The following is a 24,097-nucleotide window of genomic DNA, read 5'->3' as shown; positions in this document are numbered from 1 at the left end:
CAAACCCAGGTCCTGCCAGCAGACAGAGTCCATTGGTTTATAGAGCTGGTTAACAAGTTGGGGGATAGGGGTGGGGATAAGAAAACAGAAGCTCAACTGGTACACCCTGCACAGCCTCCTGAAGCCCACTTGCTCACTTGATCTGTCAATTACTAAAAAGAATGCTTGAAATATAAGGGGAAGATGGACATAAAACAGTCTATATAGCATGACCCCTGACAGAGCCAAGGTCAAACATGGTATTAGTATATAAAACAGCCATCCTACTCCTAAGTGTGTAGCCAGGGGACCTCAGAAGGCAGGGCTATCTGAAAACATGTACATGAGGGTTGTGAAGATGATTTAGTGGATAAAATGCTTCCCAAGAAATCGATATTAGCTTGGAGCATCCATGTGCATGTTAACACATGTGCACAGGCCCTCAAACAGAAAGCACCTACACACCTGTACATTTGCACACATACATACACAAGCACACACACAAAAGAACCCATGTACATAAATGTTCAAAATAGACCAAAAAAATCAAAACCATCCAAACGCCCTAAAATAATGAACTTAAAAAAAATGTATCATGTCATATTATTAATCAGTAGAAAGAAATGGGATGATGCCAGGCATATAGGTTCATGCCCGTAATGCCAGACCTGATGAGGATCAGGAGTTCAAGGTCATCCTTGGCTGCATAGCAAGAACGAGGCGAGCCTGGGCTACATGAGACACTGTCTCAAAAGTTTTAAAAAAATGAAATGCTGAGGCAACCCCCAATACGGACAGAATTCCAGTCTGTAAAGTAGACAGAAGGAGACACAAGAGTCCATAGTCTGCAGTGTTTTGCCACGCAACAACCCGTGCAGCAGAAAAATCCACAGGACCAGAAAGGTCAGTGGCTGCCTGGGGCTGGGGACAGAGGAGAATATAAGTGATGTTCCTGAGCATTGGGTCTCTCCTTCGGGTAGCGGAAATGTTTCTGTGTTAAACAGTGAGGATGGTTACACAGCTTTAGAAGTGTGTGGTTTTTGATGTGTGAACTATGCAGCTAGACTAATAAGAAGATATTTAGCATCGGATTATTAAAATCAAGGAGGGAGCTAGATGGTACGGAGTGTGCTTAAGATGTGTGGGGCCCCAGATTCAGTAGTCCAGCACCACGGTAACATGGGAGAATGGGAGGGGAGGGTAAAAAAGGGAAGGGAAAGGAAAAGGGGAAGAAGGAAGGGAAGGAGAGGATAAGAAAGGAGAAAGGGAGTAGGGAAGGGAAGGGATGCGGGAAAGTCAGCAAGAAGGGTCTAGGAGTGAGAAGTGGCCTTTCCAGCTGAGCGGGGCAGCTGGAGACTGCAACTCCTGGGATGGCAGCCAGCGCAGGGATGTGCAGGATGTCTGCAGGGAGCGGGGCTGCATACCAAGCAGGGCCCTGGGAAGGTGAGCCTGGCGGCAGTTCAGGAAGAATTGATGAAGGTAAGAAGTGCGGGAGAGGCCTGCAAGCATCTGAGGTGTGCGCGGCTCTGCACTGGAAGCCTCAGCGAATGGGAGAATAAAGAAGCAGGCATTTCCTTCAGCCCCAAGGGAGACAAGTAGGCAGGCTGGTGTTTCTCTAGCCACTCATGGTGGGCCATAGCTCTCAGTTGGGACAGCTCAGCAGTCTTTGTGGTGATTTGGTTTTGCTTCACTATTTTTATTTTATTTATTTTGGCTTTTCGAGACAGAGTTTCTCTGTGTAGCTCCGACTGTCCTGGAACTCACTCTGTAGACCAGGCTAGCCTCAAACTTATAGCGATCCACGTACCTCTGCTTCCCGAGTGCTGAGATTAAAGGCATGGGCTACCACTGCCCAGACGATTTGATTATTTTTAAGTTTTATGCATGTGTGTGGGCCAAAGGTCACCCTAAGGTTTCATCTTCACCTTTCTAGAGCTAGGTTTCTCTCACTAGCCTGGTGCTTAGCAATTCAGCTACACTGACTGGCAGGTGAGCCCCAGGAATGCACCTGTCTCTGCCTCCCCAGTACTGGGAGTTCAGGCCTGTGAAACCGGACTTCAGGTGCCATCCGGCCCAGCTTTTTACATAGGTTTTGGTGATTCAATCCAGGTCCTCACACATGTGTGACAAGCACTCGATGGAATGAACCATGTCCCCAGCTTCTGAAATAATTCTGTTAGTGCCTAGGACTCCTACTGTTAGCTCCTTTGACAGAAAAGGAAACTAAAGTTCAGAGTTTAGACTTTTCAGAGCTCCTAAGTGCCAGACTGAGAGACACAGTGAGTTCAAAGCCTGCTGGGGACATAGCAAGGTTAATAAGTACAGATCTAAAGAAAAGGACAGGGGAGATGGCTCAGCGATTAAGAGGACATGCTGCTCTCTTGCAAAGGAGTTCAGTTCCCTGCACCCATACTGAGTGACTCACAACTTCCTGCAACTCCAGCTCTAAGGGATCTGGCGCCCTCTTCTGGCCTCCTTGGGAACTCACAACTACACGCTATACACAGGCATACACATAAATAAAACAAAAATAAATCTTTAAGTAAATAAACATGCTGTGGTGCCTCGTGCCTAAATCCCAGTCTGAGAGGCTGAGGCAGCCTCTGGCTTCAGTTGCTGCAAGCTGAAAGAAATCCTGGACTCCATAGTAAGATAGATACTGTCTCCAAAACAATGATATCAAGTTACAAAGTAAAACAAGCAAGGAGTGAAACTGTGGCTCAGAGGCTGTAGCTCAGCGGCAGTGACTTCTCCAGCAGACAAGAGGCTCTAGGTTCAAGGCCAGGACTCAGAAAGAAAAGAATAGACACTAAGAATACCTAATATTTATTTGATGCAATATAATGCAAAGCAAATATAAAATTGCCAATGATGGGCCTTAAGAGAGTTGCAAGAAAATGAACCAGGTCCTGGCTCAGGCCCCTGCCAGCCACACCAAGTCTCTGATACCTGTTCGCTGTCACCAAGCAGAGGGTCAGGGAGAGTGTATACAGAGGTTTTGAGCTTGTAAGGCAGAGCAAATCATGGGTTCAAATCTCATCTCTGTGATTTGTCAAATGCCTTTGGCGTTTGCTGTTTGACCCTGAAGGCCCTGCATCTGTCGAAAGACACCACACTCAGCCTGTGCGAGATCCTACTCTGCATGCACCATGCACATAAAATCAGCACAATAATCAACTCATTGAGGGATGTCCAATAACTCAGCATGAATTCTAGGGCTAGGGAGATGGCTCAGTCTATAGAGTATCTGCCTTGCAAGTATAAGGACCTACATGCCAACCCCAGAATCTGCGTGAACTAGGCAGGACATGGTGGCATGTTCCTGTAACCCCATGCTGCAGAAGTAGGGACACGACTAGTCAGTCTAACCTAAATGACAAGTTCCTGTCTCAACAAGAAGGTGAGTGGTACTGGGGAAAGACACCCAAGGTGGTTGTTCAAACACTAGTGCACACACACGCATGCCCACACGTATGAAATAAACCAGCTTGGGTTTTTAAAAAAGAAAGTCAGCTGGAATTGGGCACAAGCAATATCCTTTCTCGATGTTAAATTCTTTCTTGTCTTTAAATCTCTTCCAAGGTGACTCTTATCATTCCCAATTTATAGATAAGGAAATTGAGTGTTAGGTCCAGCCACAAAAGACATTATATTTTTGCTCCACCGTATATTTTTGCTCTGGTGATGTCCGGGTTCACTGCAAAACAATCTTCCACCCAATACTGAGCTGGACTTACAGGTTTCAGTTCAGATCTGTTTCCAAGTTACTATGGCCTCAGAATGTTCTAGAAGGCCTCCTCCGCTTATAGGACATTGTTCTAACTGTGGCATGCCCAGTTTGCAGCTGTTCTACCTTATTTGGCATGCCCGGCTTGCAACTGATGATAGCTACAGACACAGCCCAACACGAAACTGTGAAGTTAGTTAAAACATTGTATCGCTTGCGGGCATGATTTAAAAAAAAAACAAACCAACAACAACAACGAATAGCACAGTTGTCTAGCATGAACTTTATAGATGACAGCATTGTTCCAGGGTGTCAGAAGGCTGGACACGCCTGTCTGGATTCTCAGGCATCTCTTATCTCTCCCTTCCCAGGCTTTGAAGGATTCCGAGATCAAAGAGGAAGCGGCCCTGGTGGAATATGTTAGTCACCTTTCTCTTCTGTGTGACTGAATCCTCACAGGAAGTCATCTAAGGGAGAGCAGATTTATTTGGTCTCAGGGTTTAATACAGTCTCTCAGAGGGGCAGGGCTCCGGGTAGAGGCAGCTCATCACTGCAGACATGAGTACCTCGCTTAGGGAGGACAGGATCAGGAAGATAGGAAGTGTGGCTGTGTCCACCCCCTGAGTGACTCACTCCCATCTCCGAAGGGTCCCCAGACAGCACCTCCAGCAAGGGACCACGTGTTCACACACATCAGTGTGTAGGAGACACATCATAGACACAACTTAACAGGGGAATAAAAGCCTGTCGCCTGTTACTTTGTTTCCCGAGTATCCTTCAAAAAGAGAGGTTTTTATGAACACATTCCCCCTTGGGCCAGCATTTTCTGTGGCTGAAGGTTTCCACAGACCTTCAGGATGGAGTGTGGCAGGAAATTTTTACACAGGCCCAGAATACCTCAGCTGGTCCTCAACAAGCCACAAACACATTTGCAGTTTTTTTGTTTGGTTTGGTTTGGTTTTTTTGGCCTGGTTCATCATTTGTTTAGCTAGGGTCTCCTGTATCCCCGGGAATACAAAAAATTGAACTGCAAATGCATAGCCAAGGATGACCTTGAACGACTGACCCTCCTGCCTCCACCTCCTGGGTGCTGAGTTTGCAGGTGTGCACCCCACCCTTTCTTAATGCAGCACTGAGGAACCCAGGGCGTCAGCATGCTGGGCAAGCACTTCACCAACTGAGCCCCATCCTTTCCTTCTTAAACGCCATCTCCTTTGCCCTAAGAGCTGGCATTTTGTTCCTTCAGTGTGCCCACTCCCAGAAGAAGCCCATCTCCACACCAAACAAAACTTCCTCCTTCAGCTAAGAGCTTAAAACCCAGAGTTAATCAGGAATTGGAGAATCGAACCACAGAAACACTCCTAAATCACCCAGGGGAAGCACAAGCCCGGTGGATCCAGGAGGATTAACGATAACAAGACGAGACTTAGGGGATTCTGGGTAGAGGATCTCGGCAAATTGGAGAGGGAACCAGAGCCATGGCTGGGGGCACAGGCTCATGGCGAATCTGGCTTGACAGTAATTTTCAGAGATCCTTCATAAACCCTTGGGCCCTTTCTCCCATGGAAGGCTCTTTTTGGCTTTGAAAACATGGCCTGATTCCTACTCGTTAGTCTGTTATTTCCACAGGGCCCGGGGGAGTCCCAACACGGCGGAAGACACCGGAGCATGACACTGGGCTTCGTGGTCTTGAGAGGCCTGACTGGTCCATTCCTCTTTCCAGTCTTCTATGTATTTGCTTCCTTTAAACGTTATTTATTTACTTATTTAATTTATTGTGCTAATGGTGTGGGGGAGGTCGCTCTTGCGGTGCTCAGAGGCCAACTTTCAGGCATCAGTTGTCACTCTTGTACCATGTGGGTCTCCAGGAGCAAACTCAGGTGGTCAGGCCAGATGGCAAGCTCCTTACCCATGAGCCATCTTGCTAGCCTGCTTTTCTCCCTCCCTCCCTCCCTCCCTCCATCCCTCCCTCCCTCCCTCCCTCCCTCCCTCCCTCCTTCTCTCTCTTTCTCTCTCTCCCTTCCTTCTTCTCTCTCTCCCCTCCCTCTCTTTCTTACTTTTCAAAAAGTGCTTTATTTTTTTTTTTGAGACAGAGTCTTACCATGTAGCCAACCCATGCCTCAAACTCACAATTCTCCTGACTGCCTTCATGTGGCTAGCATTGTAATGCACCACCATATCTGGCTTTGCCAGCCTTCTTGGTGCACACGCACACGTATGTGAGTGTGTGTTGTGTGGATGTGCAAGTACATAGAGGCCACCCGCCTGGTTGGCCTGGAACTCATCAAGTATGCTGGGCTGGCTGGCCAGGGAGCCCCAGGACCTACCTGCCTCTCTCTCTTCAGCTCTGGGACCACAAGCATTTGCCACCATGGCCAGTTCTTTATGTGGTTGCTGGGGATCGAACTCAGGTCCTCATGCTTGCACAGCCAACACTTTCCTAGCCAAGTCTTATCCCAAGTCCCTTGTCTTCTTTAGCAGGTAAATCTGAAAGACCATGTTTCCCAACAGCCCAAGCAAAAACCACAGACACTACACACGCACTCACACACGCATGCTCACACACCCCTCTTTTGTCTCTGGCAATCCGACCTCCATCCAGGCCTATCAAATCAACCGAAAGTTGCCCAGACCCTGGGAGAGCTTATTAAGATGCGAACTCCCAGACTCCCTCCCGGTGACCTGGTTCAGCGACTCCACAATGAACAGGACAGCACCTTTGGGATCAACCTCCCACCATGTCCTGTTTAGCTAGGAGGTGTCTTCTTGATCCTCCTATGTTGAAGACTTGGTCCCCAAGTGGTGGCACTATTGAGGGGTGACTGAGTCTCCAAAAGCACACCAGGGAGCAAGCTTGGTTTGGTAAAATGCTTGCCTTGCAGGCAGGAGAACCTGATTTTCACATAGCTGTGGTAGCGTGTGCTTATAATCCCAGGACTGAGGAGGTAGACAGGTGGATTGCTGGGGGGCTCGCTACACAGCCAGCCTAGGCTACTAGGCAAATTCCCAGCTGGTCAGAGTGTATCAACAAACAAGATGGACTGTCCTCTTGGGCAGCCATGTGACAGGTACAAACAAGACACACACATACCATATGCCGGAAAGCTTCCAGACCTCATTCTATCAGTGCTGGTTACAGAAAGGGGGTGATAATGGCTGCACGGTGTCTTTTCGGAAACTCGTTCTAGAATGTTACAGAAATCGTTGTCTCTGAGACTCACTGTAGGTCTATTATATCCAGATGTCTAAACCTTTCTCTAAACATCTCATGGACCACGGTTCTGGTAGGGATGGTTTACCATCATATACCTTTCGCCAGAAGTTTCTGCTCAGCAGTTGCTAAGAGCCCCATAGTATCCATCCCCTGAGTTGGTTAGACCAGCCACAGTCTATGCTGTGTAGAAAACATACAGCTGTCTCAAGCTATCTCTCTGTTCTCTCTCCTCCCACCCCTTCCCCCAGTTCATTCACAGAAGCAGAACCGGCAGACCTGCGTCCGCAAGAGCCTCATATGCGCCTTCGCCATGGCCTTCATCATAAGCGTCATGCTGATTGCAGCCAACCAGATCCTGCGGAGCGGCATGGAGTAGCAGCCTCCCACCAGCCACAACCGCGTTGCCAGCTCACTGCGCATGTGCATGCCCCGCGGGCAGACTCTGTTCCTCCACACCGGAGATCTGGACCTATGGATGGATGCAGTCGTTGGTACAGTTCAGTAAAGAACTCAAGTTTGCAGGGTAACCGGGATCACGGATCAACTCCATCTCCTTGGCAGGGACACTAAAGGGCTGTCTTCAAATGCTTTCATGGTTTTGTTTCCCAATGCAATAAATACCCGGGAGTTCTCAATTATTGCTTCAACCGCCAGTAGCAACTCCGAAGGGGGAAAAAAATACTGCTTTCTTTTCGTCTTGGAATTCCAGTAGCCATCCAAGTATCGCGGTGGCATCACAGAGCGAGAAAGAAAAGACAAGTATGAACAACACTCACCTCCATCCATGCCCCGATTCTTTCAACCCAGGGACCCAAAGAAACTCCCTGCTGAGGTTGACCTCTGGGTTGCGACAGGAAAGGGGACTTTCCATCTCACCCTGGCTTCCTTCCTCCACCCCGTGGAGACCCCTCCCCCCAAGGCATGAGGGGGAAAGCCATTAGGCAGGGCTCAAGCTCCTTGCAGCACTGCTGGTCTTAATTGCCTTTTCTACAGGACTCCTGTCGGAAGAGCTGGGGCGCTCTCGGTTGGTTTCCTTGGCACTTGGCTTTCTGTTTCTGAAGTCCATCCCGCACCAGCATCTTGGAATCTGCAGAGAGCCTGGCTCCCAGCTTTTCTTGCCTGTGCCACCATTAGAGAAAAGAAAAATAAAATTCATAGCCCGGGTGTGTCTGTAACCCAGAAGCATAGACAGACAAGAGACTTCTCCGTGTTTGATGCTGTTCTTCCCTAACCGCTTACTTTGGACGGGAATTTGTTCTCTAACTCACACCCATCCCTGCTTCTTGGGAGCAAAGGGTGAAGCTACTGGGGGAGGGGAAGAATTGAGCCTGGTCCCAAGGAGGCCCACACCCCGGGCATCCAAAGTAACAGAGCCCCTCTGAGTCTCCATGCTAGACAACATCTGTAAGTTAAGGTTGGTGTACACATAAACCCTTCCCTCATCTCGGACTTTCTTAGTGAGTCTTTCCCCAGCTAAAAGAAAGAGACCTAGAACCTGGAGCAGAAAAGCTGGAAGGATTACTTGGCTGTATGGGCTGGATTTTGCTTAATATCTCAAGATATTCAGATTGTGCCAGTGACTCGTTAAAAAAGAGAGAGAGCGCGTGGTGTTTAGTAGGCGTGGCTGATGTGATGGAGACTTGACTCCTGATCACAGGACACTTCTGTTGGGGTCTGTTTTCAGCAGCAGGCTGAGACTCATTTCTTTCAGTTTTCCTAGATTCACTATGAATTCAAGTGTGAGTGGTCAGATTGCCTGTCATCTATAGATGTGCTAGTTCCCTTTGTGTTTCTCTGAGCCCAAGTCTTTATCTCTGTAGTGATATCGTCCTGCCCCTGCTTCTTTGGATCTCAGGCGGAAGCTTCCTGATTCTCCTTCCTCCTTCCTTACCCTTTCTTCCAGCCACACTGAGGCCAACAGCCTCTCTCTCTCTCTCTCTCTCTCTCTCTCTCTCTCTCTCTCTCTCTCTCTCTCTCTCTCTCTCTCTCTCTCTCTCCTGCAGCCGGGTAGGGTTTTTCTGGTGCGATGCATATTCCTCTAGCTTAGCTTCCCTCCCTTCTCCCTCCTTACTGCCGCCTTAGACTTGGATCATGCAAGTTCTCCTTCTAGGGTCTTCCTCTAGCTCACCTCTACAGCCCTCCGCCCAGTAGTGTGGAGGGCGGCTGGTGATATTTTCCCACTGTAGGGTGTGAATATTCACTAAGAGCACAAGTCAAACTAGGTTTGAGCCATAGCATAGGCAAGAGAGAGCAAGTCAGAGGTCCCAAGAGCCCAAAGGGGCACAGAGTCACTTCCTAAAACTGCCTGGAGTCTGGCACATCCAGGCAGCAGCCTGCCTGCCTTTCTCGCGGTGCCCTCTGCAAACCTGCCCTTTCCGTTTCTTCCCTAGGCTGAGTCACCATGGTCCCCATAGGACCAGACTCATGCACTAGAACAGGAAGAGACACAGAATATTAATACACCGCACAACTTCCCACCCCCTAAGTTTCTTCCTGGAGCCATCGCCTTCTCTCTGCCGGGTGTGAGCGAGAAGCTGGCAGTGGCATGCTTCCCTATCGCTTGCTGATGGTTGAAACTCCAAACTGCATCCTCTCGGGAGCATGCTGGAGAAGCCAGGCGAATGCATCTGGAAGTACAGGATTCTAAGGACCCGAAAGGGGGCGGAAGCCATGCTGCAGCTGAGATTAGCTACTGAGGGGGGACATACAGATGTCTTCAAATGTTGCTTTCTGAAACATCTGCCCCATACCGAAGGAGGCTGATCCCCAAAGATGAAGAGTTTAGATTCCTTCAGCAATGAGTGGAGATGTAATAATATAAAGGGCATGAGCACCCATTCCCTTTAAAAACAAAAAGCAAAACCGAACCCTCCAGCATCTTTCCCGATTGCATGGAAGAAATGATAGGAAAACAGCCATCAGATTCTCTCCGATGGCCCAGAAGTTAGTCTCCCAGCATCCTCCTCATCTGCGGCACCCAGCGACTGAATACAGCAGGGCAAGAAACCAGGTCTAGTGGCATTTCGTTGGCCTGCCTGCTAACTGCTTTGCTTGTATTATCTGCCTTTGACGTATTTAGGGTGTCGGGATTCTTTTCCAGGCAGCCCCACTCCCAGGTCTGTTCACACAAATGCTACCCCGAGGTTCATGACCCCCCTAACATTCTCAGGACAGTAACTGGGAAGGAGGAGCTGGTTGGCTGATGGTTCCAGAAAGTTCTGTCTCCCATACTCGCTAAGGCACCCTCTGTAGGAGAGGCAGGGGCCTCAGCCTTTGCTGCTTTAGGAATCGGTGACAGAGGCTGCCCAGCCATGAGGTGACTCAGTGACTGGCTCATACTTGCTACCAGCTCAGCTCCACACCCCCAGGCCTCCATGAATGTCAGACAGTAGGACAGCATTTGACTTGGGACAGAAAGACAGGCTGCCTCTGAACCCTGTCACCTTCAAACAAGCTATCCCCCTCACTGTCCCTGGAGGTAGATGGAATCCCCAGTCAGGACTCCACCCTGGAACTGTTAACGATGGCTTCCAGAAAGTGTACAAGTTCCACATGACAACTATAAGAGATTGCCATGGAAACATTGCATCTAAGGTATATAAACATAGGGAACACTTTCTTAGAAGACACTGTATATCCTACCTGCCTGCACTCTGACTCCCAGAATCCATCTCCCGCTGGGATGGAGAATTAACCTCCTAAGAATATGCATGACTTCCCTACCTTTCCCTGTTGTATTTGAAAGAGTCCTTGCCCCAACTCAGGAGAAAAGGAGTAAGCCCTGCATGGGTAGCCTCCTCACCTCTACCCTTTATCTCACCTTGAAGAACAAGACTGTCTCCATATGGGAGGGGTAAAACCACCCTACATCATCTGGCGGGCCAAAACACGTTAAGTTTGTAATCTTTAATAATAGCATTTGCTTGCTTGTTGACGCGCTCCCATCCTGTAAGCTAGAAATAAGAATTGAAGTGAACCACAGTTCTCGGGAGTTCTTGGACAAGCTCAGCGATTGCAAGACGTTCTGGGTGACCTATATGCAGGGACCAGGACATCAACTAGGTGTCTGCCATACCTGCTCCTGTCTCAAAGTTTACATGACAGGTGACCTAGTATCTGAAAGGATGGAATCAGAAAGAAAGGAAGAAAGGAAGGAAGAAAGAAAGGAAGGAAGGAAGGAAGGAAGGAAGGAAGGAAGGAAGGAAGGAAGGAAGGCAAGCAGAGAATGTTGAGGAGAGCATCCTTTCTAGCCCCAGCAACTAGTCCCAGTCCCAGTCCTCATTGTCCCAGGTCAGTGGACTTTCAAAGGGATTGGAAAATCTAAGAGCAGGGAGAGGAACAACTGGCTTTTATTGCAGTCTCCTGCTATGGGCTCAAATCCAGACTCAGGTCATAAATCAAAGAGTATTGTGTACATTGTTTTTGAATCTAAGATAGTGTCCCCGGGACCCTATGAGGGCATCATGAGAAGATGAACAAGGAGATTGTTGGGTGTGCTTCCTGGGTTGGGTTGGCTTGGCTATGTCTGGCTGCATGTCATATGTGGACTGTTTCCTCGTGTGCCCTTGATGACAGTGCTAAGTTTTGTACCTCAAACCATAATAGGTCCTGTCCCTATACTATGTCACTAACGGTCCACAGTGACTCGATCTACCCTGTTACCTAAGATGCATAGAGAGTCTGGAACCTTCTCATGAAAAGGGTCCTTATTTTTATATAACGCTATGATAACGATAACCGGTGAGCTCCGATGGATCTTCTAGACTTTGGCACATACTGTTTATAATGATCTGGAAGACCACAGAACTCCATTCCCTGGGAAGCACCCGTCACAAACAACTTCAGATCAGCAGTTTTCACTGGCCTCTTCCAGGATGCCCTGCAGGGCTGAGAGTCCAGAATTCACAGCCATTTTTCTTCCCTCCATGTTAATTCCCCGGTTCCCCCTCCTCCACGAGGAGAAAAATCCATGTGCAGTAGACGAGCTATGCAGCCATTAGAGTTTTTCACTTGAATTATTTATAGTCAGGACAGAATAGAGGAGACGCTAGGCCACCCCATCCCCACGATCATGTAAATGTCACAATTGCTTAGCTTCATTCCATCCACGCTTTGACTAACACTCAGGGGACTGTTCTCAGCTATGTGGCCTTTGCCACGCACAGTTGGTTTGGAGGAAGGGGACCGGTGGACCAGCTAACTAGGCGTTCTCCTTGGATCCTTTGCTTCCTGCAAATGCATCACCGTCATGTTAATGCCAATGGTTTATATTTAATATTGGTTTTGTCTTAAAAATACTACAAAGAGTGGTGGATTCAGCCAGACACAGGAGAACATGCTTGCAGGGCCTGGCAGTTGACAAACTGAAGTGGGAGGATTGAAGTTCAACATTTGCCTGGATTGTGGAGCAAGTTCAAGGCCAGTCTGAGCTAAATAGTTAAGCTCTAGGCAAGCCTGGGCTACATAGTGAGTTCTGGGCTAGCATGAGCTACCACAATAAGACTCCTTCCCACTCAAAGGGGAAAGAAAAATCAGTTTCACAAAACAGCCCCCTGTATCTCAACATTACTTATCCAGCTCCTCCCTTGGGGAGTTTGTCAAGAGAAGACATCCCACGTTCTGGCTATAGGGTCAACCTTTTCTTCAGGTGGATGTCTTGGCTTCCAAACCAGTCCTTCATATGTTTTCAGAAGTTATCCAAGCAGGGCTAATAGGGCATGCCTATAATTCTAGCGGTTGGGAGGTGCAGGAACTCGGAATAGGAGTTCAAGGACATCCTCTTCTACAGAACAAGTTGGACTGTGCTACGAGTGCAAACACAGAGTGGGGGGAGGGGCAGGGAGAGGGAGGGGATATCTAGAAAGTAGGCAGGTACTAGAATTTTCCAGAAAGTATGGGCTAATTGGGAAAGAATATTTCAGAGAATGCAGGTTTCACCCGGATGTTTGCTCCATCCTTGGACCTGACAGAGAATGTTCTTTAAGGGCTGCTAGATTCTAGGCCCTGTATATCTGGCCTACTTTGGGAATGTCCAAGGGATGCACCTCCCATTAGCATGTTCCCAAATCACAAGCTCTATGCCACCAATAGGAGGGTAGTACCTCCTCTGGGTGGATGCTGACTCCTGCCAGCCTCAGCAGGTCTTGCCCAAGGCTCTGAAACCTGTGAACAAAGGCCAGAAAACAGAATAGAAAAACCAAAGGGAGGGTACCAGAAATAGGATCCTTGCTGCTAGAAGCCAGGGGAAAGTCCATCTCCAGTAGAGAAGGTTGCGAAGTCCTGTGTGTTATATCGTTCTGGGTAGCTTGTTTTGTGGCATGAGTCCCAAGGGCAGCTGTGTGTTCCTGTCGGTGTCTACTATCTGTGAAGGAAACTGTGCCCTCTGGTTCCCAGCCAACATGTCGCATGTCACACACAGGGGAGATGCATTTTTGTTTGTTGTCCAAAAGTTTGCTGAATCAAGATGAGCTTCTATGTCTTCTTGTCTTCCAGCCTGACAATGAAGGAGCTTTGGTTCCCGATAAAGGTTATATGGAATCTGAATTTATGAGATTGTAGGTTGAGATAAAATCCAGATTCCAAAAAAACGATGCTACCAAAATCTCTCTGAGGATGTCTAATTGGAAACTCCCCCAAATAAAGAGTGTGCATGCCCATGCTGTCTCCCCACCATTAGTTACCACCTGACTTCCCCTGGCCACTGGACTTGGAAGCAGTTTAGGAGGATGTGGTCCTGCAGAGGGCAGAAAGCTACCATCTCTAATGACAAGTCTGGGGTGCAGGACCAGCGATCTGAAGCTGTTCTTTACATGGCCAAGACTGGGGTTGGACATAGATGCCTGCCACAGCAATGCTCCAACCATAGCAAGAGACCTAGGCAGGGACACAGCAGTTCGCGGGTACCCAAGTCTTTGTCCCTTCTTCTTCATGCCACCTCCGAGCCTGTTTGAGCCAGGCACAGAGGCGTAGACCCACAATCCCAAAACATGGGAGCAGAGGCAGAGGCAGGAAGAGTGTGGCAAGTTCCAGAGTAGCCTGTGAGTTCCAGGTCAGGGGTAAAGCAGGTGGCCTTGTCTCCTAAACAAAACCATGGGAATAATAAACTCCTTCTTCCTGCTCTTAGTTCTTGATCCCTGAAGCAGTCTGAGATCCAGTTGATGCTCACAGGCGACCCCATTGCTCTTCCCTGAAAAGACCTGTTGAGAAAAGATTCACTCAGCTCCTGGTACAAGTTCACATAGATGGAAAACTCTGGGACCATTTGAGAGCTGTCCAGTGGCTCCTCAGGCCCTGGGTGTGTGTGTGTGTGTGATTTCTCTGACCCAAATTCTGAATTCAGAAAGAAGCTAATTGGCCAAGGACTGATCCAAGGTCATGTTCGCAGAAGCTGTTCAGACTCTGAAGGACTGGTCCTGCCAGGTATGGGAGAGCTTAGCCCACAGGTGGGGACAGGTCATTGACATAGTTAATTTTCAAAGCACAGATGTAAATGGCTGGGATTTGGACCCCTACATGCCGGGTGTCTCAGAAGCACAGGTAAAGACTGTTCTAAACAGGAGCTTCTTGCCTCTCCTTCCAGAATGTTCCAGTCAGATGTCAATCATGCATCTCGATTTCCCACCTTACCTCATTTACATTCTTTTGTTTCCTTCATGTAGTGTGAGTTTGGTGATTTTTCTGCTATTAAGTGGTGAGACAGCAGGTTAGTGAAATAAAAAAAATTATCTTTATATCAAATGTAAATATTAATATAAATGAACTCGGCATGCAACATAAGTGATCCAATGAAGCGATATTATTCACATGTTATCTTACTGTATAAAGGGAAAATGACTGCCATATATGTACCAGGTGTTTTCTGTAACTAATCTTGTCTGTAAATATATAATCTTATTTAAAAAGAGTCTAATTTACCATTATTTATGCAATAGAAAAAAAATAAAAGTTCTTTTTTTTTCCTTTTGATGAGAGAATCGGTTCATTATTGACGATCTGGTTTGCAGTGGGTCTTGAGATGTGTTCCCAGGGCCCCATAGGAGACAGTTCCACAAATCTGAGGAGCAGCGGGTACAGAAGGTGGCCCAGCCTATTGAGCGGAGGGACTCTGAAGCGGGATGATTGGCATCCAGAAAATAAACTGACGGTGGCGGAACATATGGTAGGAAATATGATTTGTCTCCTGGCTTCAGAGCAGACATGGTAATCAAGACAACCTTGGGCCTGGGGAGATGACTCAGGCAGTAAAACGCTTGTATAAACATGAGGACCTGAGCCATCCCCAGCACCTAAATCAGAAAGAGGGCTTAGCGGCCCATGCCTGTAATTTCCACTCTGGGGGAGATGGAGACAGGAGGCTGCCTGGGGCTCATGGGTCAGGTACTCTAGGTGAGTTGATGAGTTCTAGGATCAGTGAGGGATGTGTCTCAAATAATAGGGCCAGGGAGAGAGAGAGATGGCTCAATAGGTTAAGCCTGCTGATCTGAGTTCAGTTCTTAGAACAGACATGTGGAAGGAGAGAGGAACTCCTATAAGTGTGTCCTCTAACTACACACAAACCAGGGTGAGAGTGTAGCACGCACACACACACACTCTCTCTCTCTCTCTCTCTATCTCTCTCTCTCTCTCTCTCTCTCTCTCTCACACACACACACACACACACACACACACAATGCTAAACTCACTATGACAGACTACCCACAGGCAAGCTTTCCTGGAAAGGCAGGCTGGCACAGCGACTACCAGGCAGGGGATCAGCGTATGTGGAGATACAGAGGCACAGCATGAAGAGACCATGAGAGACACAGTGGGTGTCTGAGCTTACCCAGCAGAAATAGGGTGCACACAGGAAGACCGATTCAAAACAGGATGAGAGAGGACAGCCAGTGGGGCCTTGTGTTCGTGACTTTGACATTCCTGTCACCAAAGAACCTGCCAGGGACAACTCCAGGGAGAGACTTTTGTTTTGGCTCTTGGTTTTAAAGGGCTCAATCCTTGGCGGCCCAGCCCTGTGTGTTTGAGTGGGCATCAGCGTGATAGCAGCAGCGTGTGAAGTCTTGTGAAGTGTCTCTCCATATCGCAGCAGACCAGGAAGCCGGAGGAGAGGCAGGAAGCAGCGACAAGAGGGAACTGCAACCAACCAGAAAAGTTGGAGACTGTTTGCTTCATTTTTCTATTTACAGAAATGGTTGTGTGTAGCTCAGGCTGCCTTTGAACTTGCATGTAGCCAAGGATGTCCTGTTACCCCTGCTTCCCCAGACCTGGATTTAGTAGGCACGTGTCATGGCCCCCAGCTTTAAGCTTATTTGTTTTGAGGCAAGATCTCATGTAGCCCGGGCAGCTCTCAGAGTCTCTATGGAGCCTCAGAGGATCATCTATAGTTTATGATCTCCTGGGTGTCACCCCTCTGCTCGCTGCCCATAGTGCTATGATTATAAGCATGTGACACCCAGCCTGGTTTCTAGAACCCTGCGATGGGATCTGGGGCTTCTTGGATGCCAGGTGAGCACCTAACCAACTGAGCCATGTCCTCAGTCTCAGAGTTCATGTTTCGAGTCTGTGTCCACTGTCCACATCTTCCTCCCTTCTCCCCCTTGCAGGGGCGTGTGTAGATTCTTACCATAGATTGTCACCTTCCTCTTCACGAACAGAGAGTACAGGAAGGCACCAGGGATCCTTGGGAGCCTGCATGGTAGGGATCAAAGCAAAGTCATCCCCCAAGAGTGAGGAGGTTAGTTCCAGGAGGCACCTGACCTTGTGTGCCTCCTCAGGGAAGAACCTAAGGCTGTTAGTGTCCTCTCTGCGGTCACAGACTTACCGAGGTGAAGAAGACTCAGCACGTCAAGCAGAGTTGGGAGCTGGGTAAGCCTCCCCATCGGACAGGAGGTATTCTAGAGAGACACGTGCCCTTCCTCTGGTTAGTGGACTGTTACAAAGGACCCCAGGGAATTGGCATTTCCCACAGGGAATCTCAAGCTAGAGTAGGAAGAGGCTGATGCCTGGTGCCAGTTAGACGGGGAGCTTGTCTCCCAGGTCGACATTACACACTGTTCTGAAAATGGTCAGACCACCTTGCGGAAGAGACTGGAACTGGGGCAAAGATGGGCCAGCGATGAGAGAGACCACATGTGACCAAGAACTTCTTAGTTGTGTGTATGTGTGCATGCATGCGTGTGTGTGTGTGTGTGCGCGCGCACCGGAGAGACTGGAGCTGGAGCAAAGATGGGCCGGCGATGAGGGAGACTGCACCTGACCAAGAACTGCTTAGCTGTGTGTGTGTTGTGTGTGTGTGCATCTGTGTATACAGACACGCCCATGCATGCATTTGGAGGTCAGAGAACAATGTCCAGTGTCCTCTCCCGTTCTCTACCTTATTCCCTTGAGGCAGAGTCCCTCATTCAACTTGGAGTTCAGATGACAGCCAGCAAGCCCAGAGTACCTCCCATCTCTCCCCACACAGCCCTACAAGCAACAGGCACGGGCGTGAGCATGCCCAGCTTTTGTTTCTTGGGTGCTGGGGATTAGAACTCACGGCCACATGCTTATGTAGTGAACTCTCTTACCCATTAAGTGATCTACGCCCAGCCCTCTAGCCTTCTCTTTAAATCTAAATCTCATGTCAGGGCCCTGAACTCGGTGGGGGTCACTGGACCTCTTTGTCCCTCTTTGGATAAATGTCTGTTCTCTGCATTTCATCTGAACTAAGTGGCCAAACCCGGCTTGGTAGGCCTGCCCTGGTAACAGTCACGCCTTCACCCCAAAGGCCAAGGATATGCTTTGGAGAAGGAGGCTGGAGAACCACGGGCTTGGGCCAAATGAGGTTGCATGATGAACGCCAAGCTCCCCTGACCTACATAGCAAGGGCCTCTCTCAGTAAGCTCTAAGAACCGAGCCCAGACAAGACAGAGCTCAACTCTGAGAAGGACCTGGGGCCGCATAATCTTAAGTCCTCCAAATGCCTCACATGGCTACACAGTGTGGCACCAGCCTCCTGCCGCCCCAGCCTGCGTGGAACTAAGTGTGACCTTTCGTTCAGTAGCTGAACCAACTCATTGCCAAACCTGGGCTTTCCTACATGAGTTCCAGGAACTTCCAGGACTGAGATGAAGTTGATCTCATGTGGTTTGGCTTTTTTCCCCCCTGTGAGTTTTCTCTGTGGTTTCTGGAAGGTCTCACAGCCTGGACTGGGGCAAGTTTGGTTGTTTTGACTTCCAAAAACCCCAAGGTCAGCTGGCCCACTTAAATCCAAGCCGATTGGCAAGAAAGTCTCAGCTCAACCCATACAAAAAATCTTGCCCAAGAAATGAAAAGCCAAATAGTCTATCATTAGAGGAACTTTCTTCAGGCTTTGGGGAAGAAGGTTGGAGGATAAAACATAGCTGAATTTTCTACCCAGGTGTTTAAACACCACACACACACACAGCTAAAAACACACAACCCTGTGTGTGTGTTGGGGGGGGGGGGTTCCATGCCTTTAACTCCTGCACTCAGGAGGCAGAGGCAGGCAGATCTCAGTGAGTTTGAGGCCAGCCTGGTCTACAAAGTTCTAGGATAGCCAGTTTCTCAATTACACAGAGAAACTCTGTCTTGAAAAAACAAAACAAACAAACAAAAGCACACAAACAAACCCCAGAAAACAGAATAACAAAGCCCAAAAAGATGTCTCCGGCTGAATCAGTGTGGCCACAGTGCCCCCCACCCCTTGCTCCCTCTCAGCATGGTTCTGACAGAGCCCGGGAAGATTTTCTAAGTGTCCTCATGACAAATGCATGTTCACACATCCAATGACTCAAAATTCCGTTTGCAGTCACTTCTCAGTATAGACACACTCAGGGTCATGCTATGTGGAGGAGGGGTTCCGGTTTACCAGGCAGGGTCCCTGCAGAAATCCTGGGTTCTGTCCCCAGAACCACATAAAACTGGCATGGAAGTGCAAGCCTGTAACCCTAGCACATAGAGGGTGGAAGCAGGAAGATCCGAAGTTCGAGGTCAGTGTCTACTACATATCAGGTTTGAGGTCAGTCTGGCCTACCTGAGACCCAGTCTCAGAAATGAAATGAACTATAGTAAGATGGCTTCAGGGGCAGAGGGTCTTATCACACAAGTCTGGTGACCTGATTTTGGACTGTGGGAACCACATGACAGAGAGAATCAACTCCTGCAAGGTGATTGACTTCCTGGACCACACACATGCACCACGGTGTTCAATCTGAAAATCTAATCCTCAGGTAGGAAGACCAAATCCACGGCTGTCCAATTGACGCCGATTTATTTTTGGGTGCCCCGGGACTGGTTCACTCGCTGCCCTCAAATGTGCCCTCCAAACGCCCTGCTGCTGGCATCCATCCCAGGCTGTGTTTCCACACAGGAGATGCATTGGACAGGGACTCACCAGTTTGCAGAGTTCCCAGCAGGGGAATTTGATGCCAGAGGTTCTGAACTCAGTAGTGCACCAGAGTCACCCAGGGACCTTTTTTTAAAAAAAAAAAAAAACCCAAAAAAACAACTTTGCAGCATTGCTCCACCACAGACCAATTACCTCTGCTCTGCAGGGATGGGGTGGGGGGAGTGTCTAGGTCATAATAGTCTAAAACTCCCCCAGCACTGCTAACGTCTGAGCTGGGGGAAGGTTAGGACCCTGACTGTTTGAAATGCCAAGGCAAAAAGAAAGGACGGTAAAAACCAATGGAGTTGGTTTTTTATTCTATGTTCAGATGGGGAAACTGAGGCCAGGGAATCTATGGAGGGACCACACTGTCTTTCTATCAGGACTGGATCTGGATGCCCTGGCTGTGCGGTACTGAGGGAGGAGATGCTAAAAAAGACTTGGTGTGTGTAGGGGCGGGGCATATGGAAATGCCAACAGCTGGCATTAAAAAGAAGCTTCCAGATTCACCACTGCATCTTCATGATGCCACCATGAGGGGCTTCGCCAGGATTAAAGTTTTATTGCTGTTTGAAACAGGACCTTCCTATGTAGCTCAGGCTGGCCTTGAACTCACTATTTTCTCGGCCTCAAGCCAGAATGCTGGCATGACAGGTGAGCACCACATCTAACTCAGGGTTAGATTGTCGGTGGAGGTGTCTTCTCTCTTGCTTCTGTTTTATTTGGTGGAGGTGGAGAGTCGAACTCAGTGCCTTGTTTATGTTAGGCAAGCCCCTTACTGCTGAGCCTCATCCTCGGTCCCACACGGCCTGGTGAAGGGGGGAAGGAGGTGAGGCGGGAGGGGCATATAAGTTTCTCTGGCTAGCCTCAATCTCAGGTTTCCAAGTAGCTGAGGTGACTGGAGTGGATCTCTCTGTTCCCTACTTTCTACTGTTTTCTTCCCTTTTCATTTCCCCCTTCCTTCTTTTTTTCTTTCCCTTTACTCCCGAAATGGCCTTCATCCAAAACTCACCCTCCTAGGTCTTCCCAGAGACTCAGAAAATCATAGTCCTGAAGTTAGAATTTTTGCAGATGAAACATAAAGTTAGAAAGATGGGACGCTTGTCTGAGGGTTACACAACTAATCTTTCTGGCCTGTTTGGGGAACTTTCTGCAGGCAGCGCGCGCCCCCTACCGATAGCTTCGACGCATTTGTACGCCGCATGTCGACAGCCCTCTGGTGGCACAGAGCTGTCATTGCGGAATCCCTCTGCCTGTTCTGAGTGGGGGACTGGCTGCTTGTGGCGGAGCTCAGGGCTGGAAATGCTGAAGAGTCTTCAAGAAACACGCTACCCTGGACTGATTCCAGGCTCTCGCTGCTTCTTACTGCATTTCATTAGCAGAGCTTTGGAAACTTTTATTTAATGCAGTTATTAAATAACACTTCACAGTTAAGGCAAATCAGAATTCCAGGTTGCAGATATAATCACAGGAGTGCTGGGGGGTAGCTTTAACCAGTTTGCAGCCCAAAGCAGAGAGAGGATTATATTTGGTTAACCTAGACTGGAGCAGTGTATCAGAATGTGCAGTGTTTACCAATTACAGAGTCGTGCCCTCTGACACACCCTGACCTCCACAGTGCCGTATGCAGGTGTTCTTCTGACTATCTGTCTCTCTGTCTATCATCTGTCTATATAGTTATTTATCTATTATATGTCTGTGTATGTGAACGGAGGTCAGAGAATAACCTTTGAGAGCCCGTTTTCCCCTCACACCATGTGGGTTCTGGGAATGGAACACAGGTGGTCAGGTATTTATGATGAGCAACTCCCCCAGTCCCTTCCCATGAATCTCTGGTCTCTCAAACCTCTGGGAACACAATGAGCAAGGTTCTGTCTGCACCTCAGTCCTGAGAGCCTGCCCCTGGCCTCTCTTAATCGTTGGTCCTGGCCTCCTTCTGTCATGTGGAGGTCACCGTTCTTGTGTGTCCAGCATAGAAATGCCATGTTCTGGGAGGCAGGAGGGTCAAAGGTCCTGAGTACTGGGATTGCAAGCCGTTCAGGACCAAAGGGAGATCAGCTATGGAGACGCATGCTATGTTCTGAATCCAACCCCTAAATGCCGATCATTCCTGGTTTATTGGATTATGCTATATTTGTGCTGTCTGCCCCCTACCTACCTACAAACACTGGTGTGCCTTTGAGATGGAATGGCCCTGCCAGAAGATCTGAGGCATATTGTTGAATATCACTTTAGCTATATAAAGATGTGTTGCATTTGTTTAATTATGTAAAGGTGTGTTGCTGTTGTACCTTGCCTGACTAAGGCATCTGATTGGACTAATAAAAAGCTCAATGACCAATAGCTAGACCGGAGAGGGATGGGTGGTGCTGGGGGGCAGAGAGAATAAATGGGAGGAATTTTAGAGAGGAGAGAAGGAGAAAATAACAATGGGAAAAGAGAGGGACATGCCTATGGCCAGAAGCCAAGTGGCTGCCAGACAGACAAACACTGGAGGAAGCTGGAAAGTAAGACATACAGAAAGAGAGAAAGGTAAAATGCCCTGAGACAAAAGGTACATGAAGAGAAACAGGATAGTTTGAGTTAAAGAGAGCAATCCAGAAATTAGCCTAAGTGAGGCCGAACATTCATAACTTATAATAATAAGTCTCGGTGTCATGATTTAGGAGCCGGTTGGTGGCCCAAAAGAAAAAACCTGGTACAGAGGCAGGCACAGAGGAAATCAAGACAGAGGTTTTCTGACTCAAACAGAAGTCACCCACTCCGAGACACACCCACAGATCTCATTTAGAATACACAGAACAGAACATCTCCCATCTGCCTGAGTCACACACGTGGCCCAACCAGCTCCAATGCAGCCAGGGCTGAGACTTAGTTTCTCTGTCGTCCATTTCTAACTTCTAACGGGGTGGACACACCCTCCTCCTCACTTCTTAGTAATTGTGCTTTCGAGAATTGAAGACCAGGGCGAAAGAAATGCTACAAAGTATTTGATGCCACCAGGGACTGCTCTGGGTACACTCCTCCCACTCTGTTTCCTGTTACTGTCACAGACTGGGAAGTTGGTGGTGGAAAGGGATGTGTCTCGTGCCTGGGTCCTGGAGGCTGGGGGAGTCTGTGGTGAGGTGGAGGCTGTGGGAGCCTATGGTGAGGTGGGGGTTGGGGGTTCTATGGTGAGGTGGGAGTTGGGGGGTCTATGGTGAGGTGGGGGTTGGGGTCTATGGTGAGGTGGGGGCTGGGGGATCTATGGTGAGGTGGGGGATGGGGGGTCTATGAGGAGGCGGGGGTTGGGGGGTCTATGGTGAGGTGGGGGATGGGGGGTCTATGGGGAGGTGGAGACTGGGGGAGTCTATGGTGAGGTGGGGGCTGGGGGGTCTATGGGGAGGTGGGGGCTGGGGGGTCTATGGGGAGGTGGAGACTGGGGGAGTCTATGGTGAGGTGGGGGCTGGGGGGTCTATGGTGAGGTGGGGGTTGGGGGGTCTATGGTGAGGTGGGGGATGGGATGTCTATGGTGAGGTGGGGGTTGGGGGGTCTATGGTGAGGTGGGGGATGGGGGGTCTATGGTGATGTGGGGGATGGGGGATCTATGGGGAGGTGGAGACTGGGGGAGTCTATGGTGAGGTGGGGGCTGGGGGAGTCTATGGTGAGGTGGGGGTTGGGGGAGTCTACGGTGAGGTGGGGGTTGGGGGAGTCTATGGTGAGGTGGGGGTTGGGGGAGTCTACGTGAGGTGGGGGTTGGGGGAGTCTACGGTGAGGTGGAGGTTGGGGAGTCTATGGTGAGGTGGGGGCTGGGGGAGTCTATGGTGAGGCGGGGGTTGGGGGGTCTATGGTGAGGTGGAGGATGGGGGGTCTATGGGGAGGTGGAGGCTGGGGGGTCTATGGTGAGGTGGAGGCTGGGGGAGTCTACGGTGAGGTGGAGGTTGGGGGGTCTATGGTGAGGTGGAGGCTGGGGGGTCTATGGTGAGGTGGAGGCTGGGGGAGTCTACGGTGAGGTGGAGGCTGGGGGAGTCTATGGTGAGGTGGAGGCTGGGGGAGTCTATGGTGAGGTGGGGGTTGGGGGGTCTATGGGGAGGTGGAGGCTGGGGGAGTCTATGGTGAGGTGGAGGCTGGGGGAGTCTATGGTGAGGTGGGGGTTGGGGGGTCTACGGTGAGGTGGAGGTTGGGGGGTCTATGGTGAGGTGGAGGCTGGGGGGTCTATGGTGAGGCGGGGGTTGGGGGGTCTATGGTGAGGTGGAGGATGGGGGGTCTATGGGGAGGTGGAGGCTGGGGGGTCTATGGTGAGGTGGAGGCTGGGGGAGTCTACGGTGAGGTGGAGGTTGGGGGGTCTATGGTGAGGTGGAGGCTGGGGGGTCTATGGTGAGGTGGAGGCTGGGGGAGTCTACGGTGAGGTGGAGGCTGGGGGAGTCTATGGTGAGGTGGAGGCTGGGGGAGTCTATGGTGAGGTGGGGGTTGGGGGGTCTATGGGGAGGTGGAGGCTGGGGGAGTCTATGGTGAGGTGGAGGCTGGGGGGTCTATGGTGAGGTGGAGGTTGGGGGGTCTACGGTGAGGTGGAGGTTGGGGGGTCTATGGTGAGGTGGAGGCTGGGGGAGTCTATGGTGAGGTGGAGGCTGGGGGAGTCTATGGTGAGGTGGGGGCTGGGGGGTCTATGGTGAGGTGGAGGCTGGGGGAGTCTACGGTGAGGTGGAGGTTGGGGGGTCTATGGTGAGGTGGGGGCTGGGGGAGTCTACGGTGAGGTGGGGAATGAGGGGTCTATGGTGAGGTGGAGGCTGGGGGAGTCTACGGTGAGGTGGAGGCT

At 49.7% G+C, this 24,097-nt stretch overlaps 1 protein-coding gene across 5 annotated transcripts in view; it reads left to right on the top strand.

The window, feature by feature from the left end:
- The window catches only part of Caln1 (calneuron 1), a 494,314-nt gene extending 479,432 nt beyond the window's left edge, over positions 1 to 14,882 (top strand). For all 5 annotated transcript variants that reach the window (XM_075977723.1, XM_075977713.1, XM_075977705.1 and 2 more), the window contains one exon: positions 7,169 to 14,882. In XM_075977723.1, the coding sequence (XP_075833838.1) occupies positions 7,169 to 7,296 (128 nt within the window). In that variant the 3' untranslated portion in view covers positions 7,297 to 14,882. The remainder of the gene's footprint in view (positions 1 to 7,168) is intronic.
- The last annotated feature ends 9,215 nt before the right edge of the window (positions 14,883 to 24,097 follow it).

This window comes from Microtus pennsylvanicus, chromosome 1, assembly GCF_037038515.1.
Source record: "Microtus pennsylvanicus isolate mMicPen1 chromosome 1, mMicPen1.hap1, whole genome shotgun sequence".
Lineage (NCBI taxonomy): Eukaryota > Metazoa > Chordata > Mammalia > Rodentia > Cricetidae > Microtus > Microtus pennsylvanicus.
The sequence above is the reverse complement of the archived record's forward strand: the minus strand, read 5'-3'. Positions and strand labels throughout refer to the sequence as shown.